We start from the raw sequence: 18,392 nt of genomic DNA on the forward strand, positions 1-18,392 counted from the left end.
AATCCCAATATTCACAGTCCTTGTGGGGAAGGGGTGTGATACTGCATCTCCCTGCCACTCTATGTTCCATATATAGAAACATTTATAGAAATGACATATTACCATCTTTCCATAAGCTAAGCAGGTTTGATGCAAGTGAAATAATATTCCCTAGCCAAGATCCAACGGAACAGATGAAGCCCAGTACCTCTGATACTGTTAATGCTATTTCTGCTCTGTGCAAGGTACATCAAGGGAATTTTTCAAGAAATGGCAACTACCAGAAAATATCCCCACACCCTCCAGTCCAAAAGATAGCCCTACACCTCAAGCTAGAGGCGAAGACTTCTATGCTCCACAAACCATCAGACTAAGTCACCCACCAGCCACTGTGCTCCATGGTTGGCTCTCTACTCCCAGATACAAGACCTCTTTCCTGATGTAAATGACCCTTTCTCTTCTGTCACCTCTGGAATGGGCAGTCATTGTTTGGTTAAGCTACTAAACTCAAATGAAAATTGGGTATGAGAAGAGTAACTTCCCACATGAAAGACTTGTCAAACAGTGAATGAGGAACCAAGATCCTTCACAGTAGTACCTCCTATGAAAACACCACGGGGGGAGGCCGAGGGCATACTGGGGAAAACATGCTTAGAGGCATGGCCACCTTTCTGGAAGGAGTCTATGTCCAGTTGAGAAGATAATTTCAGACCTTTCACTCCAGTTTCCTTTTCCCTGGAATATTCCAGCACCAATCAATCTTTCCCTCCTTTTAAATGCAGCCCCATATACTGCATCCTAAGCTTACTGCTATGGACCTGCTGGGAGATATTCATAAGCTTGGTTTCTGATAAGGCAGGCCAGCCCAAATGCTACAGCTCAGCTATTGGGGGAGATAGGATACACTGATTTTCTTTTCCTGGCCCTATAATGCCACACCCCGAGGTCCCTCTGGCAGGTGGAAGGTAGGTTCACTGTCCTCCTCTTTTTTTCCACTAATGGCAATATGGTGGTGGCTGTTTCATCACTAATTTGTCCCCCAAGTCACCAGGAAATCACATGGCTATCTAGTTGGAAGTCCCTGGCAGCAGAAAAAACAATTTCATTATTATTATTTTTTTTTTGTTAAGCATCTCCTTCTCTGGAATGAGCTGTTTCTTGGTCACAGTCTGGTTCGGCTGGCTCATCTCATGTGCTGGAGAGCTAGGTTTTCAAACTGTAAGCTGATTAGGTCAAGATGCTCTGGTAGGGACATTCTTCAGCTGCTGAGAAGATGAATGAAAATTCAAGTATGTTTTCTTGCCAACCTGAGTGTTCACTCAGAATGACACCGAGTTTGGCTTCTCTTCTGGGTGGTGCAGATCAAACTCTTTCCACTGAGAATGTCCTCTGGACCCATGTTCTCTCTGAATGGCTTGGCTGGCCCCATCCCCCTCAAAACAGGTAAAAGTGAAACCCCCAATATAACCAGACACAATATGCATCTGCCATGTTTTTGTTTTTGTTTTTTTAAAAAAAAACTAAAAGTGCAACAAAGTCAGTTTTCTTTCCTTTGCTCAGAACAATTTTCATTGTCCTACTACCGCCTGGAAAAAAGAGTTTGTCAAAAAAGCTAAGAACGCCAACACACAGGGACAGTAGACTGCAGATTGCTCACAGCTTGTGTCCTACAGTGTAACTTCACAGGAGGGAGGGAAGAAGGAACCTGAACCCCATGGCCAGCTGGGATGAATGCTGCACAGGCACAGAGGAAGAGGAAACCATACTGCCAGGCACACCTGGGACACGGAGAAGGTTCTTCTCCAGCCCAGGTCTCCATTTTCCTCCTACCTTCTTGGCCTTACCCCCAGCCTCTTGATCTCCTTCTGCAAATAAAGTCTTTAGCTCACTAGGTTTTATGCTGGAGAGGGTTGAGGGTGGGGTAAAAACCAGGAGTAAACTAAGGGGAGGAAGGAGAATAGTAGTCCTTGAGTTTTTGTGAATGACACCTTCACTGTAAACAATGGGAAGGAGAGTCAACCAGGCAGCCCTATGGGCAAGCAGTGGAGGAACAGCAGCTCTGGGACCTGCTCAGAGCCTTAGGCAGGCGGGGATGGCCAATGACCCACTAGGCCCTGGCTGCCCACACTGGCTCCTTCTGGGGGCATCTGTTTTCTTCTTTTTGGTTTGGATATCCACCCTCCCCCAAAGAGGAGTCCCTTCCAATGAGAAATGGCAGGAGCTGCAGGTACAATTGAGTCAGAGTCCCCAGGGCCTGAGGACTCCTGGGAGGCACTGGTCACTTGTGGCGCTGAGCAGTCTTCTTCCTTTTCCTCTTAAAGAAACAGCAGCACCTGGAGCACAAGGAACATTGCAAGTCAGTGCGGGAGGCCTGCAGCTTCCAGCAGACTTCTGCCTGCTTCTGCTTACTGAAGGGGGTGGAATTTTCCCCCTGGCACCCACCCATAGGGACCGCCCACCATCTACAGTGCACGCACTGGAGGCAGTGGGCAGTGTCTGCCAGAAAAGCCAAAGGAAATAGCTGCTTGATTTCAATCTGCAGTCATCCTACCTAATTATAAGATGGTGCAGGCTAGGCAGGGCTGAAATAGGCATTACTGGAAGGAGGATGAAGAAGGTTCATACTTTAGCACCCAACCCAGATGCCTCACCTTATCAAGAGCCAAGACTGGGGATCCTCAGGGCTGCATAAAAATAGTCTACATTGTCTACTCCTTGATACTGAGGGCACAATTATTTAATGCAACTCACTGGCCAGAGGGCAGGGAGGCTAAATTAAGGCAAACAAATCCCGTGATAAGTATGATGTCTGGAACTCTAGGAGGATCTCAGGATGTTACCAATGAAGGATTAAGGATTCTCTCTAGCCCTCTCTCTGCCCTCACCCAAGTACCTGAAGTAGGCAGGAGAGGCCCTGACTCTAATAATGACTGTGAGCCACATCTCCTGACTGACATCAGTACAGCTCCCCCTTTTCATCTGGAGGGGACCACTGGCACAGCCCAGGAGCTGACCATCGGGATGCTCTCACTCCCCAATTTAGGGAGTGAGATACAGGGCACTCCCCAGTTTAGCTTCCTGAGACTGCTGCTGTGCCAGATGGGGTTTATGAACTGGCCCTGTCTGAGATGGAGGTGGGGTTGGCTCCTTTATGAGTCCTCCAAGTTCTGCTCCCTGGGGACTAGCCACAGTTCTGGCACATCCCTAAGTCTGAGTATCCCCCCTCCTCACTCCTGTCTTTAGAACAGGAAGTATCACTCTTGCTCAGGCAGTCCAGAAGCGGGTAATGAGTACTGTGGCAAGGTGCACAAGATATGTCCTTTCCAGGGAGCTGACACATGGGGAATGAGAATGAAAGGGACAGAAGGTGGTGGATGAGTCAAAGATGCAGGATGATGGAGGGCAGTAAAGTTGGAAGCATAGCTCAGACTTGCTAGACCCTTGAAAGAAAAGCTTTTCTGAGAAAACTATCTTTGAGTCTCTTGCCTAATCATTGCAGGTGTAATGCCAGCATTTTTCATATGGAAATAAAGGCTGTTACTTACTTCCCATACCCCTAGGCATTTCACTGTAGCCAAGATCCCCTCTTTTTAGTTAGACTCCTTGGTATTCCTACATCCAATGTTATTAAAAACTGGAGAAAGTTTCTAAGAATGCAGAAACAAACATTTACACAGACCATGATGGGCTGTAATCATATCTGAATGAATCAAACATGAACATTTTAGAAATAGGAGATTTTTTTTTTTTTTTTTTTTTGAGACAGAGTCTTGCACTGTTGCCCAGGCTAGAGTGCAGTGGCACGATCTCGGCTCACTGCAAGCTCCACCTCCTGGGTTCACACCATTCTTCTGCCTCAGCCTCCCGAGTAGCTGGGACTACAGGCGCCCACCACCACGCCGGGCTAAGTTTTTGTACTTTTAGTAGAGACGGGGTTTCACCGTGTTAGCCAGGATGGTCTTGATCTCCTGACCTCGTGATCCGCCCACCTCGGCCTCCCAAAGTGCTGGGATTACAGGCATGAGCCATCACGCCCGGCCTGAAATAGGAGATTCTTAAGAGGGTCTTTGGAAAGATTTTCTCTGAAAGTATCAATGACATTTGTGAGGTACTATTAATGGGTGCAAATATAATCACTAAGCAAAGTGTAATATGTATTTGGAAACTAAATTCTTTTAAATAAAAGTGACCAACATTTTTGATTGTTAAAAATAATCCTCGGCCGGGCGCGGTGGCTCAAGCCTGTAATCCCAGCACTTTGGGAGGCCGAGACGGGCGGATCACGAGGTCAGGAGATCGAGACCATCCTGGCTAACACGGTGAAACCCCGTCTCTATTAAGAAACACAAAAAACTAGCCAGGCGAGGTGGCGGGCGCCTGTAGTCCCAGCTACTCGGGAGGCTGAGGCAGGAGAATGGCGTGAACCCGGGAGGCGGAGCTTGCAGTGAGCTGAGATCCGGCCACTGCACTCCAGCCTGGGCGACAGAGCGAGACTCCGTCTCAAAAAAAAAAAAAAAAAAAAAAAAAAAAAATCCTCAATGGAAACCCTGGATAAGAATTCAAGAACAAATGGTTTTTTTTTTTCTTTTCTTTTTTTTTTTTTTTTTTGAGACGGAGTCTCGCTCTGTCGCCCAGGCTGGAGTGCAGTGGCTGGATCTCAGCTCACTGCAAGTTCCGCCTCCCAAGGTTTACGCCATTCTACCGCCTCAGCCTCCCGAGCAGCTGGGACTACAGGTGTTGCCACTATGCCCAGCTAATTTTTTGTATTTTTAGTAGAGACGGGGTTTCACCGTGTTAGCCAGGATGGTCTCCATCTCCTGACCTCGTGATCCGCCCGTCTCGGCCTCCCAAAGTGCTGGGATTACAGGCTTGAGTCACCGCGCCTGGCCTTTTTTTTTTTTTTTTTGAGACTGAGTTTCACTCTGTTGCCCAGGCTGGAATACAGTGGTGCTCACTGCAACCTCCACCTACCGGGCTCAAGTGATTCTCCTGCCTCAGCCTCCCGAATTGCTGGGATTACAGGTGCCCACAGCACGCCCGGCTAATTTTTGTATTTTTAATGGAGACAGGGTTTCACCATGTTGGCCGGGCTGGTCTCGAACTCCTGACCTCAAATGATCCACCTGCCTCGGCCTCCCAAAGTGCTGGGATTACAGGTGTAAGCCACTATGCCTGGCCCAAATGGCATTTTTCTATATGTATGCTTTAGAAATGGACATTTTCCAAGTTGAATGTCCTGAAATTAATAATAAAAGAGGCAAATTAAATCTCTATTTCAATAGACTTACCTCTTTTCTGAACCATGATTTTCAGAGGCATTACTAACTTTTAAGTCAACCTCTATTCTTAATCTTTTTGGAGGATGCAAAGATGATGATTTTGTGTTTTTAAGAAAGCAATAAAAAAAGTTCAAAATACTGTTTAGGTCCATTTCAAACTGTACAATGACTTCTCTTTTACCTCCTCCAAGGCAAGCCATAAGAATTAATGTCTGCTTACAAGCGTATCATAACTGGATGTGGAATGCTGAACCCACCTGACTAAAAGGGAGTGTGAGCTATGGTTCAAAGGAGTTGGAATATTTCAAATTTAGAACCCGGGATTTATCTTTGCTAGTTATTGTAGTTAAAGCTTCAGCAGTGGCAAAGGCTTTTAATGATTCTACCTACAAAAAAGCAGGCCTCACAATCTGCTCTTCAGCTCTTTGGTGTCTGTGGTGACTACTGGCAACAGGATCTATTAAACTGGGTCTGACTCTAGACCAAGTCCACTGACTGACTTTCAGATGTGTTCCTCTCAGAAGAGAATGAAGGCAGGTGATGGACCCCTCATGGCTTAGGTTTTCTTCCAGTTGATTGACTGTTTAGATGACTAGAAGTTCTCAACATGCTGGAGTCAAAATCGATCCAAATCTCCCTACTCTCAAGCCATCTAGTGCTCTTACCCCAGGCCTCTGACCCACTACCTTTTCCATACAGCATTCTTACTATGTCATGGCCCTCTCTCTTCAGCTATTCCCTTGCTATGTTCCTTTTCTCTGCCATACGTGTATATTCTTCCTTTCTTCTAATACTTGACTCAAGTCCTACAGTGTTTACAAGGACTTATTTGACTATCCTGTCCATGGTGACTTCCTGGCCCCTTAGTCTCTCAAGGGCAATAATCTAAATGTCCTGGAAAACTCCTTGTCCTTTCATGTGTAATTCTGATCTCTTCAGCTAGATGGTACCCAAGCTCTTTGGGGCAAATTTTGCAACCCGCCCCGCCACCCCGCTAGAGTTCCAAGCACAGGGTTAGATAAGCATATAGGAGGCCCTCAAGTATCTGCAGTAAGGATCATGTGACTGACACCTCACAGGAAAAAATAGACCACCACAATGTCAGATTACACAGACACATATTTGCAAAACAAATAGCCAAAGGTATTCTTTGATCCCCTAAGACTATAAATCTGACCTCCACAAAACCCAGTTGTTTTCTTTAATATATTCCTGTCTCTAAGGAAGCCCCTGTAGGCAATCTGGCTTAGACAGTTAGGGTTCAGAAACCAGTGCCCAACCCAGTCACTGAAGACACACAAACATGGCAGTCATGAAACTAGCAGGCTGTTACCTCCATGTAGAACATGACTTTATGCATGCGGACAATGCGGGAGAGTTACAATTCCAGACTGCAACAGACCAACAAGTTCAGGAGTACCTGGAAGGTCATAGGCTAGAGAGCAGGGGAAGGGGCTATGTCTTGTAGCAAGAATGTTCCTCACCACACATGGATTCTTGAGGGCTTCTCCTTCCATAAACTCCATGTTATTCCTAAAAATACATTCCAGGAACCTTTTCCAGGAATGGAACAGACAGGCTCCAATATATCAATTAGCTGAGTCAGCCCTTGGCCTACTAAACTCTCACATAGGAATAAAGAAAAAGACAATAAACGAAAACAAAACAACTCTCAAAACAACAAAAAAACTCCACCTCTCCCTGAAGGAGCTCCCCCTTTTTTGAGGTTCCTACTCTACCGATGGAAGAGCCAGCTGAATCAAAAAAAGTCAGATTTTCCCAAAGCAGCCAATTTCCAGGTTAGAGACCACACTGCAGAACGTGAGATTATCCAGCAACAGCTCACTATCCTTGTGGCTGTGAGCAAACACAACTGCTAAGTAAAAACTGATACAGTAATCTTGCCCTTTTACCTCTGTCCCTCTCCATATCTGGTTGTATTAATTTGGGAGAAAATTCACTCAGCTAAAAACAGATAATTTTGGATATGTGGGATACTGTTATGGCAGGAGGAGACAGCGATAAGGTGGGTTTGAAAGAAGGAATAGATTAATTCCTGGGTACAGGCCTGCCCCATCCCCACCTTATGGATCTAGATCCCCAGTCAGGGTGGTTATGGCACAAGGAGTCCTATGGAAGTTATTTAATGTTCCTAAGACATTTTGTTTGGCTTTGCCAATCCCAGCCTAGTCTGGTCCACTCCCCTTGCAATGGACTGGAGAGAGGGACTCACCACAGGTTGAGCATTTTCAGGCAGCTACAGAGTATATAAAGAGAAAAACACAGAAAGGAAGAGAGAGAAAGAGAGAGATATTAGTCCACAGAGGTGAAATGGAAGCGACTCCCTGTGAGCCATGCAAACATGCAGTATGTGTCTGTGTTTAGTTTCTTCTTCTGTCAAGGTAGGGTGAGTAGGCCCAGGCCACTTGGTCCCCACGTTAAAGTGGAGGTTCGGACAGGAGCCTGACAGAAGCATCAAGGTGGGATTTGGATCTCAGGGGTAAGGCAAAACAGAAAGAGTTGGTGGGAGCTCCAGGGTGGGCTTTCCTGGGTAACTTCCAGGAAGGCAGCAGGGGAAAGAGCAAATGACCCTGCCGGTAAAAACTCAATCAAGCACCAGGGGTGGACCATTTTGGTTCCCACATGAAGTCTCACTGTGCAATATTAAGCTAGCCTCCCAAATATTCTGAGGGAAAAATAAAGTCCCTAGCCTTTGTACAAGTCCAACATGCCTGATCAAAGCAGCTAGCAGTTAGCTCTTCCTCTAGAGAGGGAGAAAAGGTTTAAGTGACACTTACTTTATCTTATTAGAAGATGAATCAGAGGGAGGAGGGTCACTGCTCTGTATTAAGGTATAACTACCAGAGAAGGACCTAAATTCTACTCTTGTTAATGCTCCGGAGAAATGAGGTTCACATTTGTTAAATTATAGCTAAAGTCTGGAAAACCAAAAATTCCTGTATTCTTACTGTAACAAAAATCAACCAAAAAGCTGCCTGTCCTCATCCACCCTTTAAACCATAAACAAGGACATAAGTCCTGGAGCTAGAGAAAAAGGGAATTCACATGTTCATTTTGTACATAGAACAAAACCTAAGACCGTTATTTCTTTCGACCTTTACACTAAACAAGCTGGGTGAGGAACCCAAAATCAAAAGCCTGAAAGTGAAGGTTTCACACAGTCTCCCCAGTACTGAGGTGCGTCTCAATATAAGCATCAGCCCCCTCTACCCCACAAGCAGGCTGCATGAACAAATGGCATCACAGCTGCGTGCAATGCGGGGCTGTTTGGAACACCTCGTGCTTCTCTAGCTGTGACTTCTTCCCATGAAAATGATCAACCAGGTGGACATAGGGCTATTTCCTTGCCTCCACACACAAAGGCCAAGAAAAACAACACATGGCTGGGCCCTGACAGTTCTCTGGGCAAGATGGATTGGTAGCCCATGAAATCACTAAATGCCCTAAGCCAGGAGCTTTGGGATGACATCTGGTCAAATATAATTGCTCCTCTATGCTTTCTACATCTTTTAGAAGATCCAAACCTGAAGCTGGTGGCAAAGAGGCACACTTGTCCTTTTCGCTAAATGACAAGACTTTAAATTCTCCTTACATTCTAGATGTTAAATTATACCAATACGGAATACACCAGATTGAAATCTCTGTGTGAATGAGCCCATATCTTACACACAGAACACAAATACCACACTCACATACACAATTAGTATACACATTTACCAAAATGAGATGAGATGAATGGGTTCAAAAGATAAACCTATATAGGGCATAACATAAAACTAAAGCCCATTTGATTACTGCATTCAAAGTATACTATTAAATCCAAAGTTAAACTTCTAGCCTTCAAAGTAACAGCTACAAAGGTGAATTGAGAATGGGGTGGGAGCTGAGAAAAGGTACGGCCATCCTTCAAGCTCTGACAATGTTTGGATCAGACCATGCTTAGTACAGTGGTTCTGAACATTGGCTACAAGTTAGAATGACCTGAACTTTTAAAATTATTGATGCTCAGGCCACATTTCAATCAATTAAATCAGAATGCCTGAGGCCAGACTCAGACATTTGTATTTTCTAACACGCCCCAGATGACTCCAAAGTGCAGCCAGTTGAAAGCCAAGAGGTTGGGAGTAACATATTGTTTATTTAAGAGAATGTAGCTTTGTATGGAAATCGAAAAAATGTAAGTACCATTAATATCTCCAAAGTCCCTGAGAATAGAGAGCATGTTTCCTTACTAAAATGGTCTTTTCCTGGCATAACCAGCATAACCCTCACCCCCTTACATATCAGTGCCTTACGCAAGCTGGGAGAAGAGCTCTGAAGCTGCCTATAGTTAGCAGGGGTTCAACAAGAGACAGTCAAATCATCCTCATTTACTTTTGATATATTGGGTAGGAATCCTTAAGTCCTGGTTTTCCAAGCAAAAACTTTTTTTTTTTTTTTTTTTTTGAGACGGTGTCTCGCTCTGTTGCCAGGCTGGAGTGCAGTGGCGCAATCTCAGCTCACCACAACCTCTGCCTCCCAGGTTCAAGTGATTCTCCTGCCTCAGCCTCCCGAGTAGCTGGGACTACAGGTGCGTGCCACCACACCCAGGTAATTTTTGTATTTTTAGTAGAGATGGGGTTTCACCATGTTGGCCAGCATGGTCTCAATCTCTTGACCTCATGATCCTCCTGCCTCAGCCTCCCAAAGTGCTGGGATTACACACGTGAGCCACCGCACCTGGCCAAAAACGTGTGTGTGTGTGTGTGAGACAGGGTCTCACCTGTCACCCAGGTTGGAGTACAGTAACATGACCATAGCTCACTGCAGCCTCAACCTTCCAAGTACCTGGAACTACAGGTGCATGCCACTATGCCCAGCTAATTTCCAATTTTTTTATAGAAATGGGGTCTCATTATGTTGCCCAGGCTGGTCTCAAACCCCTAGACTCAAGTGATCCTCCTGCCTCAGCCTCCCAAAGTGCTAAGATTACAGGCATGAATCACCACACCTGGTTGGAAAGGACTTCTTGAAAGTAAAGTGAGTTTATCAAATAGATTGTCAGGGCTGGGCACGGTGGTTCATACCTGTAATTTCAGGACTTTGGGAGACTGAGGCAGGAGGATCATTTGAGCTTGGGGAATAGAGGCTGCAGTGAGCCATGATCATGCCAGTACACTCCAGCTTTGGCAATAGAGAGAGACCCTGTCTCAAAAAACAAATAAATAAAAAAGATGGGCAGGGGACCAGGGGAATAGGCAGGAAAGACAACAATACACAGTGCATCTGGAAGGTGGAAGAATTTAGGTCTTAGTGGCATCTCACTAACTTACATTTAGAGGTATAAGAGTGTTCTGGCTTGTATTAAGCTACTTGGGGGCTCATGAGACTACTTAGGTACAATATCACTATAAATACATTGTCTGCTTCAGAAAACAAGACACTGGGATATCCTGCAGGTTCTCAGAGGGCTCACAAGAAAGGTCCTCCATATCAGGGACAGCAGCAGTTACTGACTCATGGTGTCTCTATCTCTCCCTACCTGGTATCTTCTTGAAGTCTAAATCTGGATCTAAATTTGGGATGGGGAAAAAAGGGGAAAAAGTGGTAGAAATGCTGCTTTTGCAGCAGAATTGACAGTTATCTCACCTTCCACCTCAGATTTTAAGAGTTTAAACACAGACCATGCAGCGCACCAAGGGGCTGGTGGTATGGGTGGGGCAAGACACACACATGCAAGAGAAGCAGAAAAGGGCGTGGGGCAACCTCCTTACCCTCCTGAGATGAGTATGACTTCATTCTTTTCCCACACTCTCATTCACAGATGCAGACTATAATATTTTTCTTGCCTGACTTAGTCTCCCTGAAGCCAGAATCATTTGAAAGTGAACAAAATGGCCCTGAACTCCTTGTTCCATGATTATACATCCAGTTGTTAGCCCACAATCAGAAATCAAATGCTATTCAGCATGGCCCATGGTTTAACAGCAGATTTTTCTCTATATCCCATACAGAGCAAGAAGCTCCACAGCCCCAAGAAGCTCATGGCTACTATCTATTGTAGCCCTGATAACATGATTCTTTCGGTTCACTATGTCTTTTTCATGTGAACTAGAAAAATGTGACTGTCTTCCCCGAAATCACAGCTAAAGAAGGGCAGTAGCAGCCTTAAAGTACCATGCAAAAATTAAAACAGTTAAGGAAGAAAGCTGTGGTTACAAGCATGAGAAATCCAGTCTGAGATGAGCAGCACACAGAGAGGAAGAGACAGAAAAGGTTTTTCAACCCATAACTTAAGAGCCCCCCTGGAAGATGTACGTACTTAGCTTCCTCCACTACCTCCACCTCGGCATGAGCTGTGATTGGTGCATTGGAGTGGGCTCCTGTGGGATCATCGACATTCAGCTCTCCATTGGTTGAGCTAACCACCTGAAACAGAAAGACATAGTGTGTGACAGGCAACATGGCACCAGAAATCTCTTGCCAGCGCCAGACAGGGTCACTAAACAGGCAGTGTCTGGAATGTTTGTTTTCCTGGGTTAAGGGATCAGTTTAGGGAAGGTTCCCAGGCCCATATCATGTGAGAACACTAAAATCAATGATGTAATCATATAATGATGATAATAACTTCCATACTGAGTGCCTCTACTCTGTGTCTGGCACTCTGCTACACTGTGTGTGTAAATTTAAATCCTAAAAAAATCTTATGAAATAGGTCTTTTGACAGATGGAAACACTAACAAATGACTTAACCAAGGTTTAGAGTTAATATCGGTGAATTTCCGTGAGGAAAATTTGTTCTAAACACACAGATTCTTTCATATGGCAAAAACACACACATTACTTTACTAAGTTAAAAATAACTGCATGGCTGACTTCTAAAGGTAAAATCACTTGGCTCCCTTGAATGTGATGGGTGAAGTCTACTTCTCTCAGTTTATGATGCTATAATTATATAGACTTAGTGATGATGTTGAAAGAAAAAGTTCAAAAAAGGAAGTCAACAGTGGGTACCAGAAACTATAAACAATCACACTTTCCTTCAGAAATTTCCTCATGGCTTTGAGCATTGGTTCGAAGTTACACAAATAACAAGACTGTCACATCCTCTCCGGCAAGAGGGAAGATGGTAAAAGAACATTCTCCCTTGGAAAGCCAGTCTTATTTCAACGATCTTTATTTCAGGTTCACTGTCATCCCACTTCTCACTGATGGTCCCCGAAATGTAAGTGAAGGCTCTCACTCCTGTCATCTGGTTAATGTGGACCCGATCAGGCTTCTCTTGCATGTGTAGCTGCTTCTGCCACCTGGTTGCATTTCCAGCACATGATTCCTGTTTATGTGGGTGCTGGGAAGTGGGAAAAGGGGCCTCACTGCTGGACAAAACACTCTGCTTGTTAAAGACCTTGGCTGAAACATGGGAGAGAACACAAAATAGGATAAACAATTTGGATATCATACGCCCTTGGATAAGTACTTCCATCTATTTGAGATTGTTTCTTATAGGTTGATGAGAGAATTATACAAGAAAATGTATGAGACTGTCTAGTATAATACCTAGTAGAAATAAGGGAAGCAGCATAGTGTAGAAATTGCCTTCATGAGCCCTAAGTTAGAACCCCAGCTCCACCACTTATTTGCTGTGGGTCCTTGGGCAAGATCCTCAGTCTATGCCTAAGATTCCTAATCTGTAAAATGGGAGAATAATGCTGCTTACCTAATGGTGTTTACTGTGCAGACAACCCACAGCAAGTGCTTAGCCCAGTGCCATGACACATAGTAACAGCTCAATAAGTGGTCATCTTACTGTTCCTCTCTCTCCGTAACTGTTTATTCTTATCTGCCTCTAGCTCAGGGGTCCTCACCAGCAGTTAATCCACAAAAATTTCCTGAATAGTCATAAAGAGGAGGGTGGGAGGAAATATTTAGTACATGTAGCCTTTGGGACAGATAGGGTGAAAATTACTTACTAGCAATCTATATCTACCATTATTTCTAAACAAGAAATAATTATTGTTCTCATTAATAACACTTTTTTTTTTTTTTTTTTTTGAGAGAGAGTCTTGCTGTGCCACCCAGGCTGGAGTGCAGTGGCACGATCTTGGCTCACTGCAACCTCTGCCTCCCAGATTCAAGCAGTTCTCCTGCCTCAGTCTCCCAAGTAGCTGAGATTACAGGCATGTGCCACCATGCCTGGCTAATTGTTTGTATTTTTTTTTAGTAGAGATGGGGTTTCATGACGTTGGCCAGGCTAGTCTCGAACTCCTGACCTCAGGTTATCCACCCACCTCGGCCTCCCGAAGTGCTGGGATTACAGGCATGAGCCACTGTGCCCAGCCTCCAGCTGAATCTTTATAAAAGACTTTTATTTATTTAAACACAGGGAGACTTAAAGATTAAAGTGTATTGAAAAAGACTAAGACATTGTAAAAGACTGATGAGGCAAATTGTATTACTTAATGCGAGGCATGAACCTTGATTAAATCCTGGACACTACAATATTAATTCTGGGGACAACTGGAATTAGGTGGAATGTGATATGAACTGTATCTTAGATATTATGAAATAAACTTTCTTAGAATGTCTTTGTTCTTAGAAGACACAGGCTATAGTATTTTGGGATAAGATGTAATGATGTCTGCAACTTACTTTCATATGGTTTAGCAAGCCAACACAAAACACACACTTTCACTCACAGATTTATATATATATATATATATATATATATATATATATTTTTTTTTTTTTTTTGAGATGGAGTCTCACTTTGTCACCCAGGCTGGAGTGCAGTGGCACCATCTCGGCTCACTGCAAGCTCCGCCTCCTGGGTTCACGCCATTCTCCTGCCTCAGCCTCCGAGTAGCTGGGACTACAGGCACGCACCACCACGCCCGGCTAAATTTTTGTATTTTTAGTAGAGACGGGGTTTCACCGTGTTAGCCAGGATGGTCTCGATCTCCTGACCTCGTGATCCGCCCGCCTCGGCCTCCCAAAGTGCTGGGATTACAGGCATGAGCCACCACGCCCGGCTAACTCACAGATTTAAAGCAAATATGGCAAAATCTTAATAATTCGTTCAGCGAGGTTAAAGATACACAAGAGTTGATTGCATTTCCTTCCCGATTTCTCTGTAGAGTTGATATTTTCAATACAAAAAGTTGGGAGAAAACCAGCAAAACCAAAAAGTTGAGGAAAGATGGTATATGGATTGGAAAACCACAGCTCCTCACTCTAATGCTATCCTGTTAACTTCCTCAGTGCTTCATTTGCTTCTTGTGGACATATTCTGGTTGCACACCAGTGATAATGCTGGTAAGCTCATTCTGTGAGCACAAGAGTTACAGGAGAAAACAGTAAGTTTCTAGTGGACAGTTCAGGAACTAGACAAGATGTTAAATAAAATGTCTTGGCTTCTACTCACACGAAGGAAACATTAGTAAGCATCACCACTGAGAATTACCTGGTGACTCTTGGTCATGGGGCCTGCTCACAGCGTCTCTCATGGCTTATACTTCCTAATTTCTCCTCGCTACAAATTGCCATTTAGGCCATAAGCACTGTCCGTGGGCAATCTAAGGAATAAGAGGTTATCCTCATTTTACAGACTAGACATCCTGTCTGTATCAATGAGCATCTGGTCTCAAATGAATGAGACATAAACAGAGCTTCCATTCTCTACTTTTAAACTTAATTGTACCAAAAACATACCTAAGACTTAAAGGCTACACATCTGAGCCTTCACAGCATCCGATTAATTATTTCAGGTTGGAGGTCTGGTTTGTCGAACTACTGAACTGCAGGCAGTGGAACAAATACCATGTAAGTGACAGAAGAGTTGGATTCTAGGCCTTGTTCTACCATTAACATCCTCTGTGAGCCCTGTTTTCTAATTTTATAAGACAAGGCAAATGACCATGATCCTATCAACTTCATAAATATGAAGGGAATTAAATACAATGATGTTTAGAAAACAAATTTAAATAATTATAAAGAAACTTATGAATGTAAAAAATTACTGACCTTTTAAACAATATTAACTTTATGGGTTTTTTTTCTTTTTTTGAGATGGAATCTCACTCTGTCGTCCAGGCTACAGTGCAGTGGTGTGATCTTGGCTCACTGCAACCTCTGCCTCCTGAGCTCAAGCGATTCTCCTGCCTCAGGCTCCTGAGTAGCTGGGACTACAGGCATGCACCACCACGTCTGGCTAATTTTTGTATTTTTTACTAGAGACGGGGTTTCACCATATTGGCCAGGCTGGTCTTGAACTCCTGACCCCAAGTGATCTGCCTGTTATGTTTTTTCTATTAAATTTTTAGTATAACTTCATGGCTGGGTGTGGTGGCTCACGCCTGTAATCCCAGCACTTTGGGAGGCTGAGGCAGGCGGGTCACGAGGTCCGGAGATCAAGATCATCCTGACTAACATGGTGAAACCCCATCTCTACTACAAATACAAAAAATTAGCTGGGCGTGGTGGCGCACGCCTGTAGTCCCAGCCACTCAGGAGGCTGAGGCAGGAGAATGGTGTGAACCCGGGAGGCAGAGCTTGCAGTGAGCAGAGATCACGCCACCACACTCCAGCCTAGGTGACACAGCAAGACTTCGTCTCAAAAAATAAATAAATAAACAAATAAGTAAATAAATAAATTTTTAGGATAACTTCATTATAAAAGATAATAAAAAATAAGATTCATTATAAAAAGCTTTATTTGTGGCTGGGCATGGTGGCTTGTGCCTGTAATCCTAGCACTTTGGGAGGTCAAGACAGGTGGATTGCCTGAGCTCAGGAGTTCGAGACCAGCCTGGACAAGATGGTGAAACCCCATCTCTACTAAAATACAAAAAACCAACTGGGCATGATGGCGGGCGCCCGTAATCCCAGCTACTCAGGAGGCTGAGGCACGAGAATTGCTTGAACCTGGGAGGCGGAGGTTATAGTGAGCCAAGATCATGCCACTGAACCCCAGCCTAGACAACAATGCAAAACTCTGTCTCCAAAAAAAAAAACAAAAAAAAAAAAAAACAGCTTTATTTGCATACTTCAAACAGACATTTATTTTGCTTTAATCACTTAATCGCTCATTACTCTGGCTATACCAAACAAGACCAATTAATATCTTATAGCATTACTCACAAGAAAGACTAAGGTGAAGGACTGTTTTGACATTCAGACCTGGTAATATCCCTTTTAGCAGTCTCAATAATTTGGGTTATTAGTTTCATTTCTCAAAATGTCACTGTGAGGAGAAATTAGAGCTGTGTACCAAAGGAAACAGTACTTTAACTCATGTGTCATTCTAAGTCTTAAGTCCTTACTTGGTCCTGAACATTTCTAAAAACTCCCTAAACATTTTAATTTAGACAACTTTAGAAGAATTTTTTGAAAGAGAAAATATATTATCTTCTGGCATTTAGGCCTTCTACACATATAAGATCTGTGGAAATACTGGAAGAATGAGAACCATGGGGGTCTGCCCATTAAATATCTTGGAACAGGAGTCTCCATGTGCCTTATCAGAGCAAACTTTTCTTATCTTAGCATTCTGCACTCCTCCCCGGGTCATGGTGTCTGCAAGTCACCCAGGTTAGGCCAAACATGTTTTTACTACATTACCTCTAGCAAGTGAGACAACTCATAAATATGTGGACATCTGTTGTGTTAGGAAAGTATTGTTAATTTGGTTTGCAAAAGGTATGCTAAAAACAGTGTAAGCCCAAAGAGGCCAATGTAATGAGGAGCAGCAGAGCTGAACATAATATTAGGTAAATGGTGTAACTGCCTGTCCCCTATCTAAGTGCCAAGGAAGCTGGTAAAGCTTAGTTTATAGGGAGTAGAGGAAGTTGCATATTTCAAAAGAGCCGATGGCTCACGCCTGTAATCCCCAGAATTTGTGAGGCCTAGGCGGGTGGATCACTTGAGGTCAGGAGTTTGAGACCAGCCTGGGCAACGTGGCAAAAACCCATCTCTACTAAATATCCAAAAATTAGCTGGGTGTAGTGGCAGGTGCCTGTAATCCCAGCTGCTCCGGGGGCTGAGACAGGAGAATCGCTTGAACCTGGGAAACAGCAGTTGCAGTGAGCCAAGATTGCACCACTGCACTCTAGCCTGGATGACAGAGCAAGACTCCATCTCAAAAAAAAAAAAAAAAAAAAAAGAAAAAGAAAAGACAAAAAGAAAAATGAAAATAAGAAATATGCTTATTTTGTAATTATAAAAAATCAAGGATAAACCACAATGTTAAACAGGAAAACACCAAAGAGCTGCTCTTGCAGCTCTGTTTTGAACAAGCTGCTCTCTTCTATTGGTGTACAGATCCCAGGATCTCCTAACTTTATTATTATACTAGGGATTCCCTTTGTTTCTTTCCTGTGCTGGATCTCTGGTTTCCTGGATCCCAGATATTCCTTTCTTTTTATTTTTTTGAGACAGACTCTCGATGTGTCGCCCAGGCTGGAATGCAGGGGCGCAATCTCAGCTCACTGCAACCTCTGCCTCCCAAGTTCAAGTGATTCTCCTGCCTCAGCCTCCCAAGTAGCTGGGACTACAGGTACCCGCCACCATGCCCAGCTAATTTTTTTTTTTTTTTTAATTTTTTAGTAGAGACGGGGTTTCACTGTGTTGGCCAGGCTGGTCTTAAACTCCTGACCTTGTGATCTGCCCGCCTCCGCCTCCCAAAGTGCTGGAATTACAGGCGTGAGCCACTGCACACGGCTGCTACTCTCTTGTTCTATTAATTTTGATAACACACATCCTCTTGTGGCTTCATAAGAAAGGGTGCCTGAGAAATAAAATTGAAAGGGTTTTTTTGTTTTGTTTTGTTTTTTAAGAGACAGGGTCTTGCTCTGTCACTCAGGCTGAAATGCTGTGGTATGATCATGGCTCACTGCAGCCTCAAACTACTCAAGCAATCCTCTCGCCTAAGCCTTCCTAGCCGCTAGAACTATAGACACACACCACCACACCTAGCCAATTTTTCTGTTTTGTGTAAAGACAAGATCTTGCTATATTGCCAGGATGGTCAAGAACTCCTGGGCTCAAGTGATCCTCCTGACTAGGCCTCTCAAAATGCTGGAATTATAAGTGTAAGCCACTGTGCCTGGCTCCTAAGAGCAACGGTTTTTTTTGTTGTTG

The 18,392-nt window shown here is 44.0% G+C and overlaps 1 protein-coding gene across 9 annotated transcripts in view; it reads right to left on the reverse strand.

The window, feature by feature from the left end:
• Positions 1-1,458: 1,458 nt before the first annotated feature.
• The window catches only part of CSNK1G1 (casein kinase 1 gamma 1), a 224,109-nt gene continuing 207,175 nt past the window's right edge, over positions 1,459-18,392 (reverse strand). For 7 of the 9 annotated variants that reach the window (XM_077939568.1, XM_077939566.1, XM_077939567.1 and 4 more), the window contains 2 exons: positions 11,581-11,687; positions 1,459-2,312 (listed from right to left, as the gene is read on the reverse strand). In XM_077939568.1, coding sequence (XP_077795694.1) covers positions 2,258-2,312; positions 11,581-11,687 — 162 coding nt within the window. In that variant the 3' untranslated portion in view covers positions 1,459-2,257. Of the gene's footprint in view, positions 2,313-11,580; positions 11,688-12,373; positions 12,669-18,392 lie in introns of those variants that run through there. The other 2 variants (XM_028851035.2, XM_028851030.2) reach the window with 1 other exon arrangement.

The sequence above is a fragment of the Macaca mulatta genome, chromosome 7, assembly GCF_049350105.2.
Source record: "Macaca mulatta isolate MMU2019108-1 chromosome 7, T2T-MMU8v2.0, whole genome shotgun sequence".
Classification (NCBI taxonomy): Eukaryota; Metazoa; Chordata; class Mammalia; order Primates; family Cercopithecidae; genus Macaca; species Macaca mulatta.